The sequence below is a fragment of the Rhinopithecus roxellana genome, chromosome 9, assembly GCF_007565055.1.
Source record: "Rhinopithecus roxellana isolate Shanxi Qingling chromosome 9, ASM756505v1, whole genome shotgun sequence".
NCBI lineage: Eukaryota > Metazoa > Chordata > Mammalia > Primates > Cercopithecidae > Rhinopithecus > Rhinopithecus roxellana.
Window position 1 is genome coordinate 25155443 of NC_044557.1, and position 16762 is coordinate 25172204.

A 16762-nucleotide genomic window follows, 5' to 3' on the forward strand; every position below is an offset into this window, starting at 1 on the left:
AGGCCACGGTGGGCAGATCACCTGGGGTCAGGAGTTGGAAACCAGCCTGGTCAACGTGGTGAAACCCCGTCTCTACTAAAAATACAAAAATTATCTGGGCGTGGTGGCAGGTGCCTGTAATCCCAGCTACTCGGGAAGCTGAAGCAGGAGAACCGCTTCAACTCGGGAGGCGGAGGTTGCAGTGAGCCGAGATCGTGCCATTGCACTCCAGCCTGGGCAACAAGAGCGAAAATCTGTCTCAAACAAAACAAAACAAAACAAAACAAATTTTTATATGAATATTCTACATGATTGGCATATTTACATGAATGGTTTAAAAACCCACAATACTAGCACTGTAGCACTGTTTTATTTTTTATTTTGAAAATTATAGATTCACAAGAAGTTGTAAAAAAAAAAAAGAAAACATATAGAGAGGTCCTATGTACCTTTCACCCGGTTTCCTGAACAGTATCATCTTGCATGACTATAGTACAGTATCAAAACTAGAAATATGACATTTGTACAGTGTCTAGAGTTTCTTCCTATTTCTCCAGTTTTGTAAGTATTCTTTTGTATGGTGTGTGTATTGTTCTATAAAGTTTAATCTCATGTACATTTGTGTAACTACCACTGCAGTCAGGATACCAAATGTTCCCTTACCACAAAGCTCCCTGGAGCTGTTCTTCCCACCCCTAGCGCTAGCCACTGGCAACCACAAATCTGGTCTCACTCTCTAAAATTTTATTTCAAGAATGTTACATACATGGAATCATGCAATTTGTCACCTTTTGGAATTAGTTTTTTTCACTCAACATAATTACCTTGAGATCCATCCAAGTTGTTTGTGGTCATGTGTTGCTTAACAACAGAGATATGTTCTGAGAAATGTGTTCTTAGGACATTTCGTGGTTATCTGAACATGCACTTACACAAACCTGCATGATAAAGCTTACTGCATACCTAGGCTGTATGGTAGAGCCTATTGCTCCTAGGCTGTAAACCTGTCCAGCATGTTACTGTAATGAATACTGCAGGCAACTGTAATACAATGGTAAGCATTTGTGTATCTAAACATATCTAATGTAGAAAAGGCACAGTAAAAATACAGTACAAAAGATAAAAGATGGTATACCTATATAGGGTGCTTCCTGCAAATGGAGCTTGTAGGACTGGAAGTTGCTCTGAGTGAGTGAGTGGTGAGTGAATGTGAAGGCCTAGGACATTACTCTACACTACTGTAGACTTTATACATATTGTACACTTAGTCTACACTAAATTTATTTTAAATTTTCTTTAAAAATTTTCTTGCTTTAATAATAAATTAATCTCAACTTACTGTAACTTTGATTCATAAACCTAAAACACTTTTTGACTTTGGACTCTTGTAATAACTCTTAGATTAAAACATAAACGCATTGTACGGCTTTACAAAAATTTTTTCTTCCTTGATTAATGCATTCCATAAGCCTTTATTTTAAAATTTTATTTTTATTTTTTAAACTTTTTTGTTAAAAACTAAAATACAAACACGCATATCAGCCTAGACCTACACAGGGTCAGGATCATCAGTATTGCTGTCTTCCACCTCCACATCTTGTCCCACTGGAAGTTCTTTAGGGGCAGTAACACTCATGGAGCTGTCATCTGTGATAACAATGCCTTCTCCTAGATACCTCCTGAAGGACCTGCCTGAGGCTGTTTTACAGTTAACTTTAGAAAATGAATATGTAGAAGGAGTATACTCTAAAATAATGGAAAAGGGTATAGGTAAATATGTGAACCAGTAACATACTTGTTTATTATTCCTCCAGTTATATACTGTACATAATTGTATGTGCTATACTTTTTAATGACTGGTAGTACAGTAGGTTTATTGATAGCAGCATCACTACAAACGTGAGCAGTGCCTTGTGCTAAGACATTATGGTGGCTATGACATCACGTGGTGATAGGAATTTTTCAGCTCCATTATAATCTTATGGGACCACTGTTCTACATGTGATCTGTCATTGACAGAAATGCCATTAAGTACCACGTGACTGTTTTTTGGAAGTCTGTTCCTTTTTATTATTACAGAGTATTCCATGGTATGGGTGTACTACAGTTTAACTGTTCACCTGTTGAAGAACTTTTGGGTTGTTTTCCAGTTTTTGACTATTATGAATAAAGATGCTATGAACATTTGTGTGTATCTCAAAGGTTCTTCAATATATGCATGGCTAAACAACCTGAAAATATAAAAGTTTTCATTTCTCTGGGATAAATGTCCAGGAGTGTATTTTTAGTTTTTAAGGAATTGCCGAACTGTTTTCCAAAGTGGCTATAGCATTTTACATTCCTGTCAGCAGTGTGTGAATGATCTAGTTATCCTTGCCACCGGTTTGTTGTTGCAACTGTTTTTTATTTTAGCCATTTTGATAGGTGTCGAGTGGTATCTTACTTTTAATTTGCATTTCTCTCATGGCTAATAATGTTGAATGTTTTTTCATATGCTAATTTGCCTCTGGTGAAATTCCTTATATAATTGGAGTGCTTGTTTTTTTCTGTTGAGTTTTAAGAGTTTAAAAAATACATTGTAGAAACGAGTCCTTGGTCAGATACATGGTTTCAAATATTTCTTTCATTTTGTAGCTTGTCTTTTCATTCTTTTTACCATGTCTTTCACAGAGTACATATTTTACATTTTAGTGAAATCCAGTTTATCATTTTTTCGTTTATGGATTGTGCTCTTCACCTAGCCCTAGATCCTGAAGATTCTCTCCTATGGTTCTTTCCTAAAATTGTTACAGTTTTATGTTTTAGGTCTGTGATCCATTTTGAGTTAAATTTTGTATAAGGCGTGAGGTTTAAGTCAAGGTTCATTGTTTTCCCAATAGATGTTAAATTACTGCAGACCCTTCGTTGAACAGGGTATCCTTCCCTTGTTAAATTGCATTTGCCCCTTTGTTGAAAGTCATTAGGGTGTATTTGTCTAGGTCTATTTCTGGGTTCTCTAGCCTGTTATATTAATTTTGAATGAATAAATAAAGTTGACTTATGTTTAAGTTTTCTTGGTAGTAGTGAGGCAGTGGTGCCTTCTGAGCCCAGGATTTCCCAGTGTTGTGAGTAAACTGTGTTAGAAATTGTTATTCTTTTGGTAGTCTAGTTCAATTTCATTGCTCATTAATCTTGCTTATAGATAGCAAATTGAGAGGAATCTCAAAAATAGTGTCTTTTGTTAGCTTATCTCACAGAGTTTGGTTGGAGCAGATATTAAAACAGAACAAACCAAAAAGAAATTAAATATACTATTTAGCAAGTTTATATTGAGGGAAAATCAAGCCATGTGAATTGAGCTTCAGTGATGTGACTGACCTCGTGTCAGATTTTTGTAGCATGGTTCAACAAGGTAGCTATTAAAATCTTCTTACTACTTCTTGAAATAATTCTTCAGTAGTCACATAGGACAGCACACACTCCTGGATTTCTTCTTTCCTTACTGTCTCTTTATTCTCAGTCTCCTGTTTCTTCTCATCTCCCTGCCCTTTTAATGTTGGCCTTCCAGAAACCTTAGTCTTTGGACCTACCTTTGTACTCATTTTCTTGGTCATTTCACCTAACATACAGTTTTATTTTATTTATTTTTTAATTTTTGACATAGAGTTTCACTCTTGTTGCCCAGGCTAGAGTGCAATGGCATGATCTCAGCTCACTGCAACCTCTGCCTCTAGGGTTCAAGTGATTCTCCTGCCTCAGCCTCCCGAGTAGCTGGGATTACAGGCATGCGCCACCATACCCAGCCAATTTTTGTATTTTTAGTAGAGATGGTGTTTCACCATATTGGCCAGGCTGGTCTTGAACTCCTGACCTCAGGTGATCCACCTGCCTTGGCCTTCCAAAGTGCTGGGATTACAGATGTGAGCCACCACGCCCAGCTTGCAGTTTTAAATACCAAGCCTATGCTGAGAACTCCCAAATTTTTATCTCCATCAGAGACTGATACCAGCAGTATATGAGTGATCCAGTTGTTTTTGCCTCTTTGCCAGCATTTGGTGTTGTCACTATTTGTTCATTTTAGCCATTTAGTAGAATATATGTACATATATATGTGTGTACACACAGGCACACATCTAGGTAACTACTCAACATGCCTCTGGTGAGATGACCAAAAGGTGTCTCAAACTTAACCGCTTCCTAACGGACTTACGCGTAGCACTCCAGATCTGCTCTTTCCTCACTCTCCTCCATCTTGTTTAACAGCAACTCCATTGGCCAAAATTTTGGAATTTTCCTCAATTTTTTATCTTTTTCTTACACTCCACTGTTTATTTAAACAGTAAGAGGCTGGGCGCGGTGGCTCAAGCCTGTAATCCCAGCACTTTGGGAGGCCGAGACGGGCGGATCACGAGGTCAGGAGTTCGAGACCATCCTGGCGAACACGGTGAAAACCCCGTCTCTACTAAAAAATACAAAAAAAAACTAGCCGGGCGGGGTGGTGGCGCCTGTAGTCCCAGCTACTCGGGAGGCTGAGGCAGGAGAATGGCGTAAACCCGGGAGGCGGAGCTTGCAGTGAGCTGAGATCCGGCCACTGCACTCCAGCCTGGGCGACAGAGCGAGACTCCGTCTCAAAAAAACAAAAAAACAAAAAAAAAAAACAAAAAACAGTAAGGAAATCTCGTGAGGTCTTCAGAATATATGCAGAATATATGCAGATTAAATCATTTCTCTCTTGATCCCTGCCATTCCCCAGGGTAAAAGGCATCATCTCCTTAGAGCCTCCTGCTTTCACTCTTGCCATCCCTCATTCTGTTTCAACACAGCGTCCAAAGTGATACTTTAAAAATGAAGTCAGATAGATCATGTCTTCTGCTCAGAACCACCTAGTAGCATGCCATTTCCCTCTAAATAAAGGCAAAAGTCCTTATGATAAATTACCGATCCTCATGTGATCTGGCCTTCCATTTTCCCTCTGACCTCATTTTCTCTTCCTTGTCTCCTCATTCACTGGATTCAGCCACACCACCCTCCTTGTTTTTGTTTGGACATTCCAGGCATGCTCCAGCGCCTGGGCTTTGTGCCTGCTGCTTCCTTTCCCTGAATACGTTTCCCCCACATTATCTGTGCGATGTTCTCCCCTACTTCTCTCAGATTATTTGCATTTAGGCCTCCTGGGCCACCATATTTGAAATATCAGATTAGTTCCCCCTCCCCCATCATTCAGCATTATTCCTGAACCTTTGCTGTTTTAAAAATAGCACTATCACTGTTTAACTTATTGTGTTATATTTTGTTAATTTTCTGTGAGTTCTTCACTGGAATATTCTTTGTAGGGAGGAGTTTTTGACTGTTGGTTTATAAAATCTAGAACAATACCTGGCTTATAGGAGGTGCTCAATATATAACAGGGTGAATGAATGAATGAATTCTGATGAGAAAGCTGAGAATTAGTAAAGTGACTTTCCAAAACAGGTAGTGGGCAGTATAGAGTTGGGCCATAAATAGCTACACCATACAAGCCAATGATTTGAAAGAGGCATAAAATGTAATTTCTGCCCTCAAGTAGCTCATAGTTCAGTAAAGGACTCTAGATTCATACCTATAACAGTAGAAGTAATAGTACCAAACAAAATATGGTATTATGAAGTGGTACAAATAATACAAAAAGATGAACAGTGTTAGTAGGACATGTTTAGAAGGGATTTCTGTGGTGAAAGTCGCTAGGCACAGTGCACCTGGAGGACTGATTTCCATTAATTTAGAATGGTTTAAAGTAAGCTTTTGGAAACTAGGAAGATTACTTTCTGTAATCCTTTCCTAGGCCTTTGATTCTAGAAGGATTGTGGTAAAGGAGTTTTAAATATTTTATACAGTTCTTAAACATTTTTTAGCTTGAATTAAATCTTGTATTATGTCTGGCCATGGATGTCATTGGATCATTTTCATTTCTTGGGAGGATTAATAAAGCACATTCCTTCTGTTGGGCCTCCAGTGCAGGGAGCGTGTTGGCCGAGCAATGGCTGAGAAAACCTTTTTCCCCTGGTGTTTTCAAGAACCCTCTTTATTAGCTAAATGGTGAGACATGCCACCTGGTGGTTATAGCACTATCATTTTTTTTCACTGTTCTTGGTGCTTTTTTTCTTCTTCTGATTCCAGTCATGCTAGGATAACTGCTATAAACCTGGAATGTTTCACACCATATTATTTCAATAAGTTCAAAAACAGCAGAGATCACTAAACTGTTTGGCACAAAGATTCCTATTTGGAGGGAATCAGACAAAGTGAGTGTTGAGAAAGAACAGGCAGGCAGAAAGCTTTGCATCAGTCTTAAAGCTACTAACGTTTCAAGTAAGAGGAACTGTGAAGTCCATGAGACATGTGGGGTTTTTCCGTTACTTTCTCCCCAGTACTTATTACAAAGATCAGCACATAGTAGGTACTCAGTAACTATTTAGAATGAGTGCATGAATGAATGAAGTATGTGTGATGTTATGGAGTACAAAGTTAGAATTAGCAACATGACCTGAATTTAGAAGCAGGTGGAATACTTACACTTTTCTCAATCTGTGGGCACTACACCATTGAAGTATATGTCTAAGATCTTCCTAAATTTATAGTCATAAATTTGTTACTATAAATTTAGGAAGATTAATTTATATTTGGTTGTTTGATTTAGCAAAACTTGCTGCCTGTTAAAAAGAAATTAAGACCTGTCAATTTAAAGAATACATTTTGTGAGTTAAGAACTAAGTGACAGTATAATTTATTACCCGAAGTAGTTTGCTTCTGAAAATTAAAGAGTTCAAGCTATTAATAATTATGCCATGACTGCAGGCATAAACTGGGAATGTCCCGGCAAGTGAGGATGTATTGTCACCCTTCTCATAGCCTGACTGTGTGTTGTTTTTAAGCTTCACTCTAGTTTATATATTTTAAATGTCATAAAATGCCACATACTTATAAGAGAAAAGGTCCTATTCATTGCTGAAGTGGAAGTTTATCATTAATTTTTAATATATTCTATTTATTTTCTAATTCTAGAAGCAACATTCTGAGCTATATCTTTCTAGAATGTTGAGGCAAAAGAGTAAATGTATAGTGATTTTCACCGTTACCAGATTGCTGGAATAGGGAATTTCTGGTAGCAGGATGGGTCTAACACATCATACAGCCCTCTCCATCTCATTTTTTTTTTTTTTTTTTTTTGCTGAAAGAACAGTCCTTGCAAATGTCAGTTTCAAATCTGGAAGGAGTACTCATGTCTCTGAAGTTCTTATAGAGAATTCTTTTTTTTTATTTTAATGACAATATTTGTAATAGTTGAAACTTTTTGAGCGCTTACTATATTTCATGCATTACAGCACTTTACATGTTTTATCTCACTTGATATTCATAACTTTATGAGATTGGCACTGTTATTGTAGCCATTTTATAGATGAAGAAACTGAAGCTTAGAGAGTTAAATAAAGAGCTCAAAAATCTCACATCTAGTAAGTGGCAAAAACAGGATTTCAACTCAAACAATCTGATTCCAACACAGATTTTTTCCACTGTGGTGCCATTCTTTTGCCTGGTTTTTCTGTTAACTTCTTAAAGATATGTCATGTTTCATGCTTACTTCCTCATTTTCATACATATATTACCTGCCCACTTATACATTATATTGCTTAGAAACAAACCCAACCCTCTTTTCTTATGGACTGTATCCTGAAAATCACTGTTTTTAATATGCAATTAAACAAGTATTTTATTAGTGCATTTATATAAATTATTTGACCAAAACACCAAAACTGGTGAAAGCGCTTTACTGTGAGAGTGAGAATGTGCATGTTCTAAGAACCTCTAATTTTTAAACTTCCCTTAGTCTCAGTCTTATATTTGTTAAAACCTGTGTGTTAACACAGATACACCCATGTTGGGGGTTGATTAGAGAAACCACCCTCTTTATAGATTAGCTTGTTCATCTTTAAGTTGCTAGGCAGGCACTGTAAATTCAGAGAACAATCTGATTTTAAGCCACAAACCAATGAAATTAATTTTGGGGTTGCCTTTTCAAATAGTGTCACAAAATTTAAGGATAAAGAATGCAAAAATGATGCCAATTACCTTGTCACATTCGTTTTGATTTAATTTTTTTAATTTGAAAAAACCTACTCTCAAACTTAATTGATTTTTTTTAATGTGAGTTTGGAGATTTTTTTTTTATATGAGTTTGGAGATTGAGTTTTTAATTCAGTAAAGTTATAGTGATTGAAAAAGTAGTTATAATTTTTAATAAATTGATCTTTTTTTTTTTTTTTGGTGGAGTCTCGCTCTGTCGCCCAGGCTGGAGTGCAGTGGCCGGATCTCAGCTCACTGCAAGCTCCGCCTCCCGGGTTTACGCCATTCTCCTGCCTCAGCCTCCCGAGTAGCTGGGACTACAGGCGCCCGCCATCTCGCCCGGCTAGTTTTTTGTATTTTTTAGTAGAGACAGGGTTTCACCGTGTTAGCCAGGATGGTCTCGATCTGCTGACCTTGTGATCCGCCCGTCTCGGCCTACCAAAGTGCTGGGATTACAGGCTTGAGCCACCGCGCCCGGCAATAAATTGATCTTGTTTTAATTTTGAGTCATATTCTAGAATTGCTTCTTTGCAAATTGGTACATTGCACATACATTTCCACTTATATACAAGATAATTGCGATAGTTGGTTTGTAAAATAGATGCAGTGCATCTGAAGAGCTATTTTATGAGAATATTGTTTCCTGTATCTGTCATGAGCCAAAAAGAATATTTTTAAGAAAGTTATATTCTTGGTGATAGAACAGCTGATAATTTAGAAACAGCTGTAAGACAGTCCACTTTTTCTGATAATGAAATAATACAATAGTTAAGTGTGATTTCCTATAATAGGATAAAAATATGAGATCTAGTTTTAGGGGAGGCATGTTGTTACTATACTTTAGAATTTCTGGAAGATGACATATTCATGTTTTTCCTGATAACTGCTGAGTCTCCTGCTCTGTCTGCTAATCCAGTCAAGAAGTCTTTGCTAGCAATCAATTAATAATGCATGTTTCATTTATACATATTTCCTATATATGGTATGTTATTGATTATCTCAGTACCACTGAAGAGAGGTTATCTGGGTCATTGGAGCTTTGCTTCTAGATTTGTGAAGACATAAACCTATGTATTTAAAATAGGAGGCCAAAAAAAAAAAGACCATTGCTTTATGTAGTTAGATTTTCAGTGAATAGAGTTTATAATTTGTAATTATACATTAAACAAATATAAGGCATAATTTACCTCCTGCTTATATCAGCACCATTTCAAATGTAATAAATGTTAAAAAATAATAAATGGAGAAGTAGATAGCTAACAGGTAGGCTTAATTTAAAAAGACAAGGTAAATTGCATTTGGAAACCTCATGGATTTAATGTTTTATTTAAATGATTTCTAATTTTTAAAAAGTAAATATTGTATCCAGAAGGCTGAGAAACAAGTTAGTAGGGAGATTTTTTTCTTTACAAAAAATTTTACAGTTGCGTCTTTGACATTGTACTTCTGACTGTTGTCCTACCAGTCTCTTTGTAAGAAAGCAATACACATGTCGGGAACGAGTGGGCTCTTTCCTTTTTAAAATAACAATTTTACATCATTCAGGTTCCAATTGTTGCACTTACTGCCACTGCAACTTCTTCAATCCGGGAAGACATTGTACGTTGCCTAAATCTGAGAAATCCTCAGATCATCTGTACTGGTTTTGATCGACCAAATCTGTATTTAGAAGTTAGGCGAAAAACAGGGAATATCCTTCAGGATCTGCAGCCATTTCTTGTCAAAACAACAAGGTAAGGATTTAATGGTTGATGAATTTTGGTAATGATTTCCTTTTTTTTTTTTTTTTTTAACAAATTATGTGTTTTACGATTTTCTTCTAATGCATATTTAACGTATTTCAAATTCCACCTAGTTTTGGTTCAAGTCAAGCATGATGTTATATAATCAACTCAGTGGTTGAGAATAGTCTATTTTTAAAAGCAGAAACTAATTCTTCTAATGTCTTAATACCTCATTCTGTTGCTTAAACAGGGCAAATACTGTTTGTTTTTTAAAATTTTATTTATTTATTTATTTATAGAAACAGGGTCTCACTGTCGTCCAGGCTGGAGTGCAGTGGTGTGATCACAACCCACTGCAGCCTCAAACTCCTGGGTTCAAGCACTCCTCCTGCCTCAGTCTCCCAAGCAGCTGGAACTACAGGCTCGCACCACCATGCCTGGCTAGGACATATACTCTTAATGATTGACAAGTAAATAAGCAAACATAAAATGACTCTTTCATCTGAATTCTGCCTAGTTTACTAATTGCATGACTTCAGTCTTAAGGAGCTTAGAAACACATTGTTGTTATCTTACAAACACATTGGAGCCTGTATTGTGTTCTAAGGACTATTGTAGGCGCTTTATATAAATGATCTAATTTAATCCCTATAACTGCTCATCAGTAAGTTACCTATGATTTTCATTTTACTGATGAGGAAACTGACATTAGTACTTTTTTTCTGTTTATTTTGTTTAAAGGCATCTTAAATATTTATGTTAAGAAAATTTCAAAAGCCTTTATTTTACTTTTTATGAGCCTTTATTTACTATTTGAGACAGTGTCTTTCTCTGTCAGTCAGGTTGAATGCAGTGGCACGATCCCGGCTCACTACAACCTCCACCTCCTGCGTTCAAGGTATTCTCCTGCCTCAGTCTCCCGAGTAGCTGAAACTGCAGGTGTGCACCACTATGCCAGGCTAATTTTTGTATTTTTTAGTGGAGACAAGGTTTCACCATGGTGGCCAGGCTGATCTCGAACTCCTGACCTCAAGTGATCCACCTGTGTTGGCCTCCCAAAGTGCTGGAATTACAGTTGTCAGCTACTGCACCCGGCCAGTTTATAATTTTAAACATTAAAATAAATGCTTCTTGTCCAGTCATGGTGTGTCATACCCATAATCCCAGCACTTTGGGAGGCAGACGTGGGAGGATCACTTGAGACCAGGAGTTCGAGACCAGCCTGGGCAACATGGTGAATCCCTGTCTCAAATACAAAAATTAGCTGGGCATGGTGGTGCATGCCTGTAGTCCCAGCTATTTGGGAGGCTGAGGTGGGAGGATCATTTGAGCCCAGAATGTTGGGGCTGCTGTGAGCTGAGATCACATCATTGTACTCCAGGCTGGGTGACAGAGCAAGACCCCGTCTCAAAAAAAACAAAACAAAACAAAACAAAAAACTTCTTCTACTAATACAAACACAAAACAAGCATAGACAAATAGAGTTTAAAGAACGTCATGGGTGTTTTCCTGTAAAGGGAAGATTGATGCTAGGCCAAGAAAATCCTGGAGTTATTCTTGAGGACCTTAAGGAATAATTTAAATGTAGGATTTGCTCCTGGCTTTCTTGTCCTGTATTCAAAATAAAACAAGAATGGATTGAATATATTCTGAGTGTTCTGGCTCTTCTAGTGCTCTCTGAAGTGAGTACTAGTTATGTTTCACTTCCCTTTCATCCTAAAGAGGAAAAGTTCTTTTGAAGAAGGCTGTTTGTCCTAGGTTAGTCTCCACAGTCAGATCATTATCTCCTCCTAATCTTTGATCCTGTTCACTCTCTATGGCACTTTCCCTTATAATAACACTCTCCTTTTTAAAGCAGTTTACCTTTTTTGTGTGTAATATTGTTCTGTTTTTCTGGCATCGTGGTCCTCTTACAATATCCTATGCAAATGTTTCTTTCTCACTGTTTTTCATGTTGACTCTGCTAATTGAGGTCTTTGTTACTCTTTAGCCCAGACTATTATAATTTCTCCAAAGATATCCCCTCTCCCTGGTGCTCCTTGTTGCTTTCTATGCACAGTTTACAAATTATTGTCTGCGTACAAATTATTGTCTGCAAACACATCCTTCAGTCTAGAATACTTTTCTGGAACTCTTTACTAGGAAATAAAAAGCAGACTAGTGTAACATTCAACAGTATCGAAGATCTTGATATTTAGTATGAAATTTTTTTTTGAAGCAGATCCAGAAAGATTTTTATACCCATTTTTAATCCTCCAAGAAGACTTAGGACAGCCGGAAACCATTGAGAGTCAGAACACTTTCTACAGATCTTAGGTGAACAGAAACTTTCCTTTTAATGAGCAGTGAGATAGAGGGTAATTAAGACTTCAGAACATTGTCCGTTATTTCCATCTTCTTCCCTTACTTTAACTCTGCCAAATTCCTGTAATTTGTTTATCAGTATTCATGTTTTTTTAATCCATTGAGCTAAGGTGTTTCTTAAACTAACCCTATTTTGTTAAAATCTTAATTATAGTATATTCCTAATACATTTAAGTGAGATAGATGAATCTCTCATATAATTTAGTGGTTAGATTAGATTAGAATTTTCTCCCCTCAGAAAATTAAGAGGAAATAACAGTCTTTAGCCGAATCACTTGGCAAAGTAATGACTCCTTTTGTAATAGGAATTTTTATTCTTTTGATTTATCTGTTACATAAGTTCAAATTTTTACATATTTTCCACCATTTTTAAAAAAGAGTGGTATATAGTCAATATCAATTTGAACAACACTGTTGCATATAAATTGAAAAGGACTCCAATTTTCCAATTCCATTCCTCAGTTGTGATCACTGTCGGTATTTTGGCATTTAATTATGTAGACTTCCTTTCTCTGACTCTACTGCTGTGCATATATACAGTTGTAGTTTTTTTGTTGTTGTTAAGTTGATACAGAAATAGTTGCATACTATATCCATTATTTCTGCAATTTTTTTTTCATTTAAAGTATCTTTGCTCTCTTTCCTATATTTCAATATGTTGCCTTTTCGTAAATTAAAGCCTTAATATATAGGATATTACAATATCTAGGTTTTGGTGAGTAGTTTTTTCTTCTTTGAAAACATGTTTGTAAAATAAGATTTTTTTTTGTTTTGACATGGAGTCTTGCTCTGTTGCCCAGGCTGGAATGCAGTGGTGGGATCTTGGCTCACTGCAGCCTCCGCCTCCTGGGTTCCAGCAATTCTCCTGCCTCAACCTCCTGGGTGGCTGGGATTACAGGCACGTGACACCATGCCCTGCTAATTTTTGTATTTTTAGTAGGGAAAGGGTTTCACCATGTGTTCTCGAACTTCTGAGCTCAGGTGATTCACCCGCCTTGGCATCCCAAAGTGCTGGGTTTACAGGTGTGAGCCACTGTGCCCGGCCTTAAAATAAGATTTTTATGCACTAAAAAAAAAACTTGTATTTTTTCACTCCGTTAAGTAGTTTACTGTGAATTTTTGATATTGAAGCCCATTTGGTTTCTGTCAAAAATAGATTTGAGCAGTTTATTCAGTATGACTCTTGTAGTGAAATTACTGCCTTTTTTCCTCTGCTTAAGTTTTCAGTGGCTTTTGCCATAGTCCTTAAAGGTTTTACAGTTTTTTTAATGTTTAATTTTTAAATGTTTGCTTATTATTTCATCACATGAATATAGATAATGATGAACATTTAGATTACTTTTTACTATTATAGTGTTGCAGTAAATATTTGTTTACATTTATCTTTTGGCCAATAAGCAAATATTTTTGTAAACTAGAATCCTAAAATTGAAATTGGATCAAAAGTTATATGCAATTGAAATTGAATAACTTTTCCTAAATCTAAAATACTATAGTCTTTTTTATATTGTCAGCATAAATGAATGCAGTTATGTAAATGAATATTTTTAGGCATTAAGTAAAATGTTCCATGGAAATTGAACTTTTAAGTTGTTTATACTTCTATGGAAATTGTTTACACTTTTAATAAAGAAGCACAAGTTTCTACAAAATACATTCTAATAGATGTTTTCTATAACATTCAGTCTCAAGATTACTAGTAAATACTTCTTTGAACTGTAAAAGCAATCTTTCAATATTATAAGAAAGCTCTTGCTTTAGTAAACATTTAGAAACTCAACTTTATTATCATAAGAGAGAATAAGAACAGTGTAACAAGTTTTATGCATACTCCTTTGTAAACCCTCACCAGACTAATTGTTAATCTGGTGCCTTGCATTCCCCAAAGTATTTGTATCTGTCGTTTATAAGTTTTTATCAAGGTTTCAGCTAAAACAAATAAATTTGCTTCTGGTTTTAGCTTTAATTTGAGCTTCACACCATTCATTTGGACATTTGATTCTCTATAGTGTTTTAAATTTTCATGCACTTAAATATATCATTATTTTTGATAGACTTTCTTCCTTTAGTCTTTTCTTTAGAAAGTAGAAAAATTAAATAAGATAAAACCCAAACCGGTCTGAAGCATATATACAATATATATGTTTGCTCTTTTGTTCTTCTTTGTCTTTAGTTCCCACTGGGAATTTGAAGGTCCAACAATCATCTACTGTCCTTCTAGAAAAATGACAGAACAAGTTACAACTGAACTTAGGAAACTGGATCTATCCTGTGAAACATACCATGCGGGCATGAGTTTTAGCAGAAGGAAAGACGTTCATCATAGGTTTGTGAGAGATGAAATTCAGGTATGAGATCAATCATCACTGCTCTCCGTTGTTCATAGTGGAAGTAGATATTTCTCAAATGTTTATTTAACAGATCTTTATTGAATATTTTCTTTGTGTTAAACATAAAGCAGTCCCTCTGATAAGTGTGGGAGAACAAACTTGCAGATTGGTGTAAATAGCAATCTGTACCTAGTGCTTAGGTGCACAGAGGAGGGAGGAATAGCTCTGTCAGGGTAGTTGTGTAATGGGGGTGGTCCATCCAGGAAAAATCAGTTAGAGTCCAAACATGTAAATAGAAGTTTATCAAGTATGCCAGACCTGTAGGTGATGAGGGGAAAGGAATTGGTTATAGAATTCCAGGAAGAAGGACTAACAGGTGCAAAGACACTTTGATATGAGAACACATACTGGGTTCAGGAAATTGTGACTAGTTTGTAATGGTTGGAGGGAAAGAGAACGTGGGGTAGGAATGGCACAAAGTATGGACAAAGAGGCAGGATGGAACAGTTAGAGACTTGAGAGAACAGTTGAATGGGTTGGTTGGCCAGGTTATAGATGGCTTTAAAACTTGCAAAGAAGCAGTCTGGGCTTAGTATCATATACCTGTTAGTTTTCCCTGACTACTTTAGCTTTACAATTTTTAGTTTAAATACAATTTTATATAATAGGTAAAACAGATTAAGATAGAATAACTCTGGCCAAAGTTAATTTGAGGGAAAAGGAGGTCCAAGAGTCTCCAGACCTTGAAGACACTGCCTATTGGGGTCTTATAATCCTTGGAGTGCTGAAGAATCATTTGAAGATTATCATGATGTATTACTCTGTGTTTTTAAACAAGATGATGGGATTATAGAAACATTAGACTGGCAGCAATAAGTTGGATTGATTTGAAGAAGAGACACTGAAGAAGGGAAAGGGTATCAGTGCAGTTATTGTGAAATTCTATAGTTCCTGTCCTGATTGGAGTGGCTCAGTGGGTGTCATGGAGGATTTATTTGGGAGGATTTCAGTTTAAGGCACATGAGTAGGTTTAAGTCAACAACTTGACACTGTCAACATGAAATCCTCACTCTGTCACTCTAAGTCCGGGTAAGAGCCTTCCCCTGAAGTTAAGAATTTAAAGTCAGCTCTCGCATTTTCTGTCCCACTGGTCATCCATTTCCTCTCTATCCATCTCTCTTTCTGATATCTAGTTGTTATCCACCCTCAGCTAATATTGTTGAAAAGCTTAAGTATGGTTCATATTCACTGTCTCTAAAGTTCTCTACACATAGTCATACTGTAATGCATACCCGCCTGAAAGCATCGAGTCTCTCTTTCCCTTCTTTCCAAAGATAGGAATACCATTCACAGCTGTTTAGAATAGAAATTTTATCCAAATTCTTCAGTGTTTATATTTTTGTTCTGTTACTTCAGTGTCTTGAATATTGTCAAATAACATTTATTAACTGCTACTGCTACTACTGAATCTTAATCAGTCTTCAAGCCATTAACTGACCAATGGTTTCTTCTATCTTAATGTGTTAGTAATTATTCATTTAAAGTAAAACATCTCCCAGAACATGAAAGAGTACAATCTTTATTCATGTTATGTTGTGACAGGAGACTTCGTTGGATGCGCCTGATTTTCCTGCCAATACACAGCTTCATTAAAACATTAATGCTTTGAAATATGGCTTAGGAAACTTCACAATGATCGTTTTCTGGAAGAGTATATGCGTGTATGTGTCATGGTATTCTCCCTTTCTGTGGCAGGATTCCACAAATTTTTATCCACATTACGAAAATTTAAAAATTGATATTGTTTTTTTCTCCCTACGTGGATATCAGATACTCTGTTTTATCTGACAGCTGGCCCAATGTACTCCTACTTGGCCATTATAAAGAATTCAAAAGCTTCATATTTGCATTGAAAGTTCTCAAACACTTTGTAAAGATGATGAAAATACGTTTCATCATCTATCTAGAAAGGTCAGGTGTTCCTGCAATTGATTACTTGCTACCGAGAATTGAATACCTACTGAGTGCATAACGTAGAGAATTCTAGATGTTCGCTTTGGTGTATTTTTACAGTTAATATATACCTTAGTGTGGGTCTAAAAGTGGAGGTGACCTCCGTAGCTCTTAATGTCTTAGACTGAGTGATGCTTAGACTCTTAGATTTTCTAATTTTAGAAAAAAGTATGCTTTTCTTTCTTATTTTTATAACCAGATCCAACCACATTTGCATGCAGATAGGCGTTTTTAGTCTTAACCATTCATTTTTACTTTTACTCCTCACTTTTA

General features: G+C 36.3%; 1 protein-coding gene across 5 annotated transcripts in view; it reads left to right on the forward strand.

Moving 5' to 3' along the window:
- Positions 1-16762, forward strand: part of WRN (WRN RecQ like helicase) — a 140799-nt gene that overhangs the window by 69451 nt on the left and 54586 nt on the right. For all 5 annotated transcript variants that reach the window (XM_030938104.1, XM_030938105.1, XM_010370865.2 and 2 more), the window contains exons 19-20: positions 9604-9791; positions 14320-14494. In XM_030938104.1, the coding sequence (XP_030793964.1) occupies positions 9604-9791; positions 14320-14494 (363 nt within the window). The remainder of the gene's footprint in view (positions 1-9603; positions 9792-14319; positions 14495-16762) is intronic.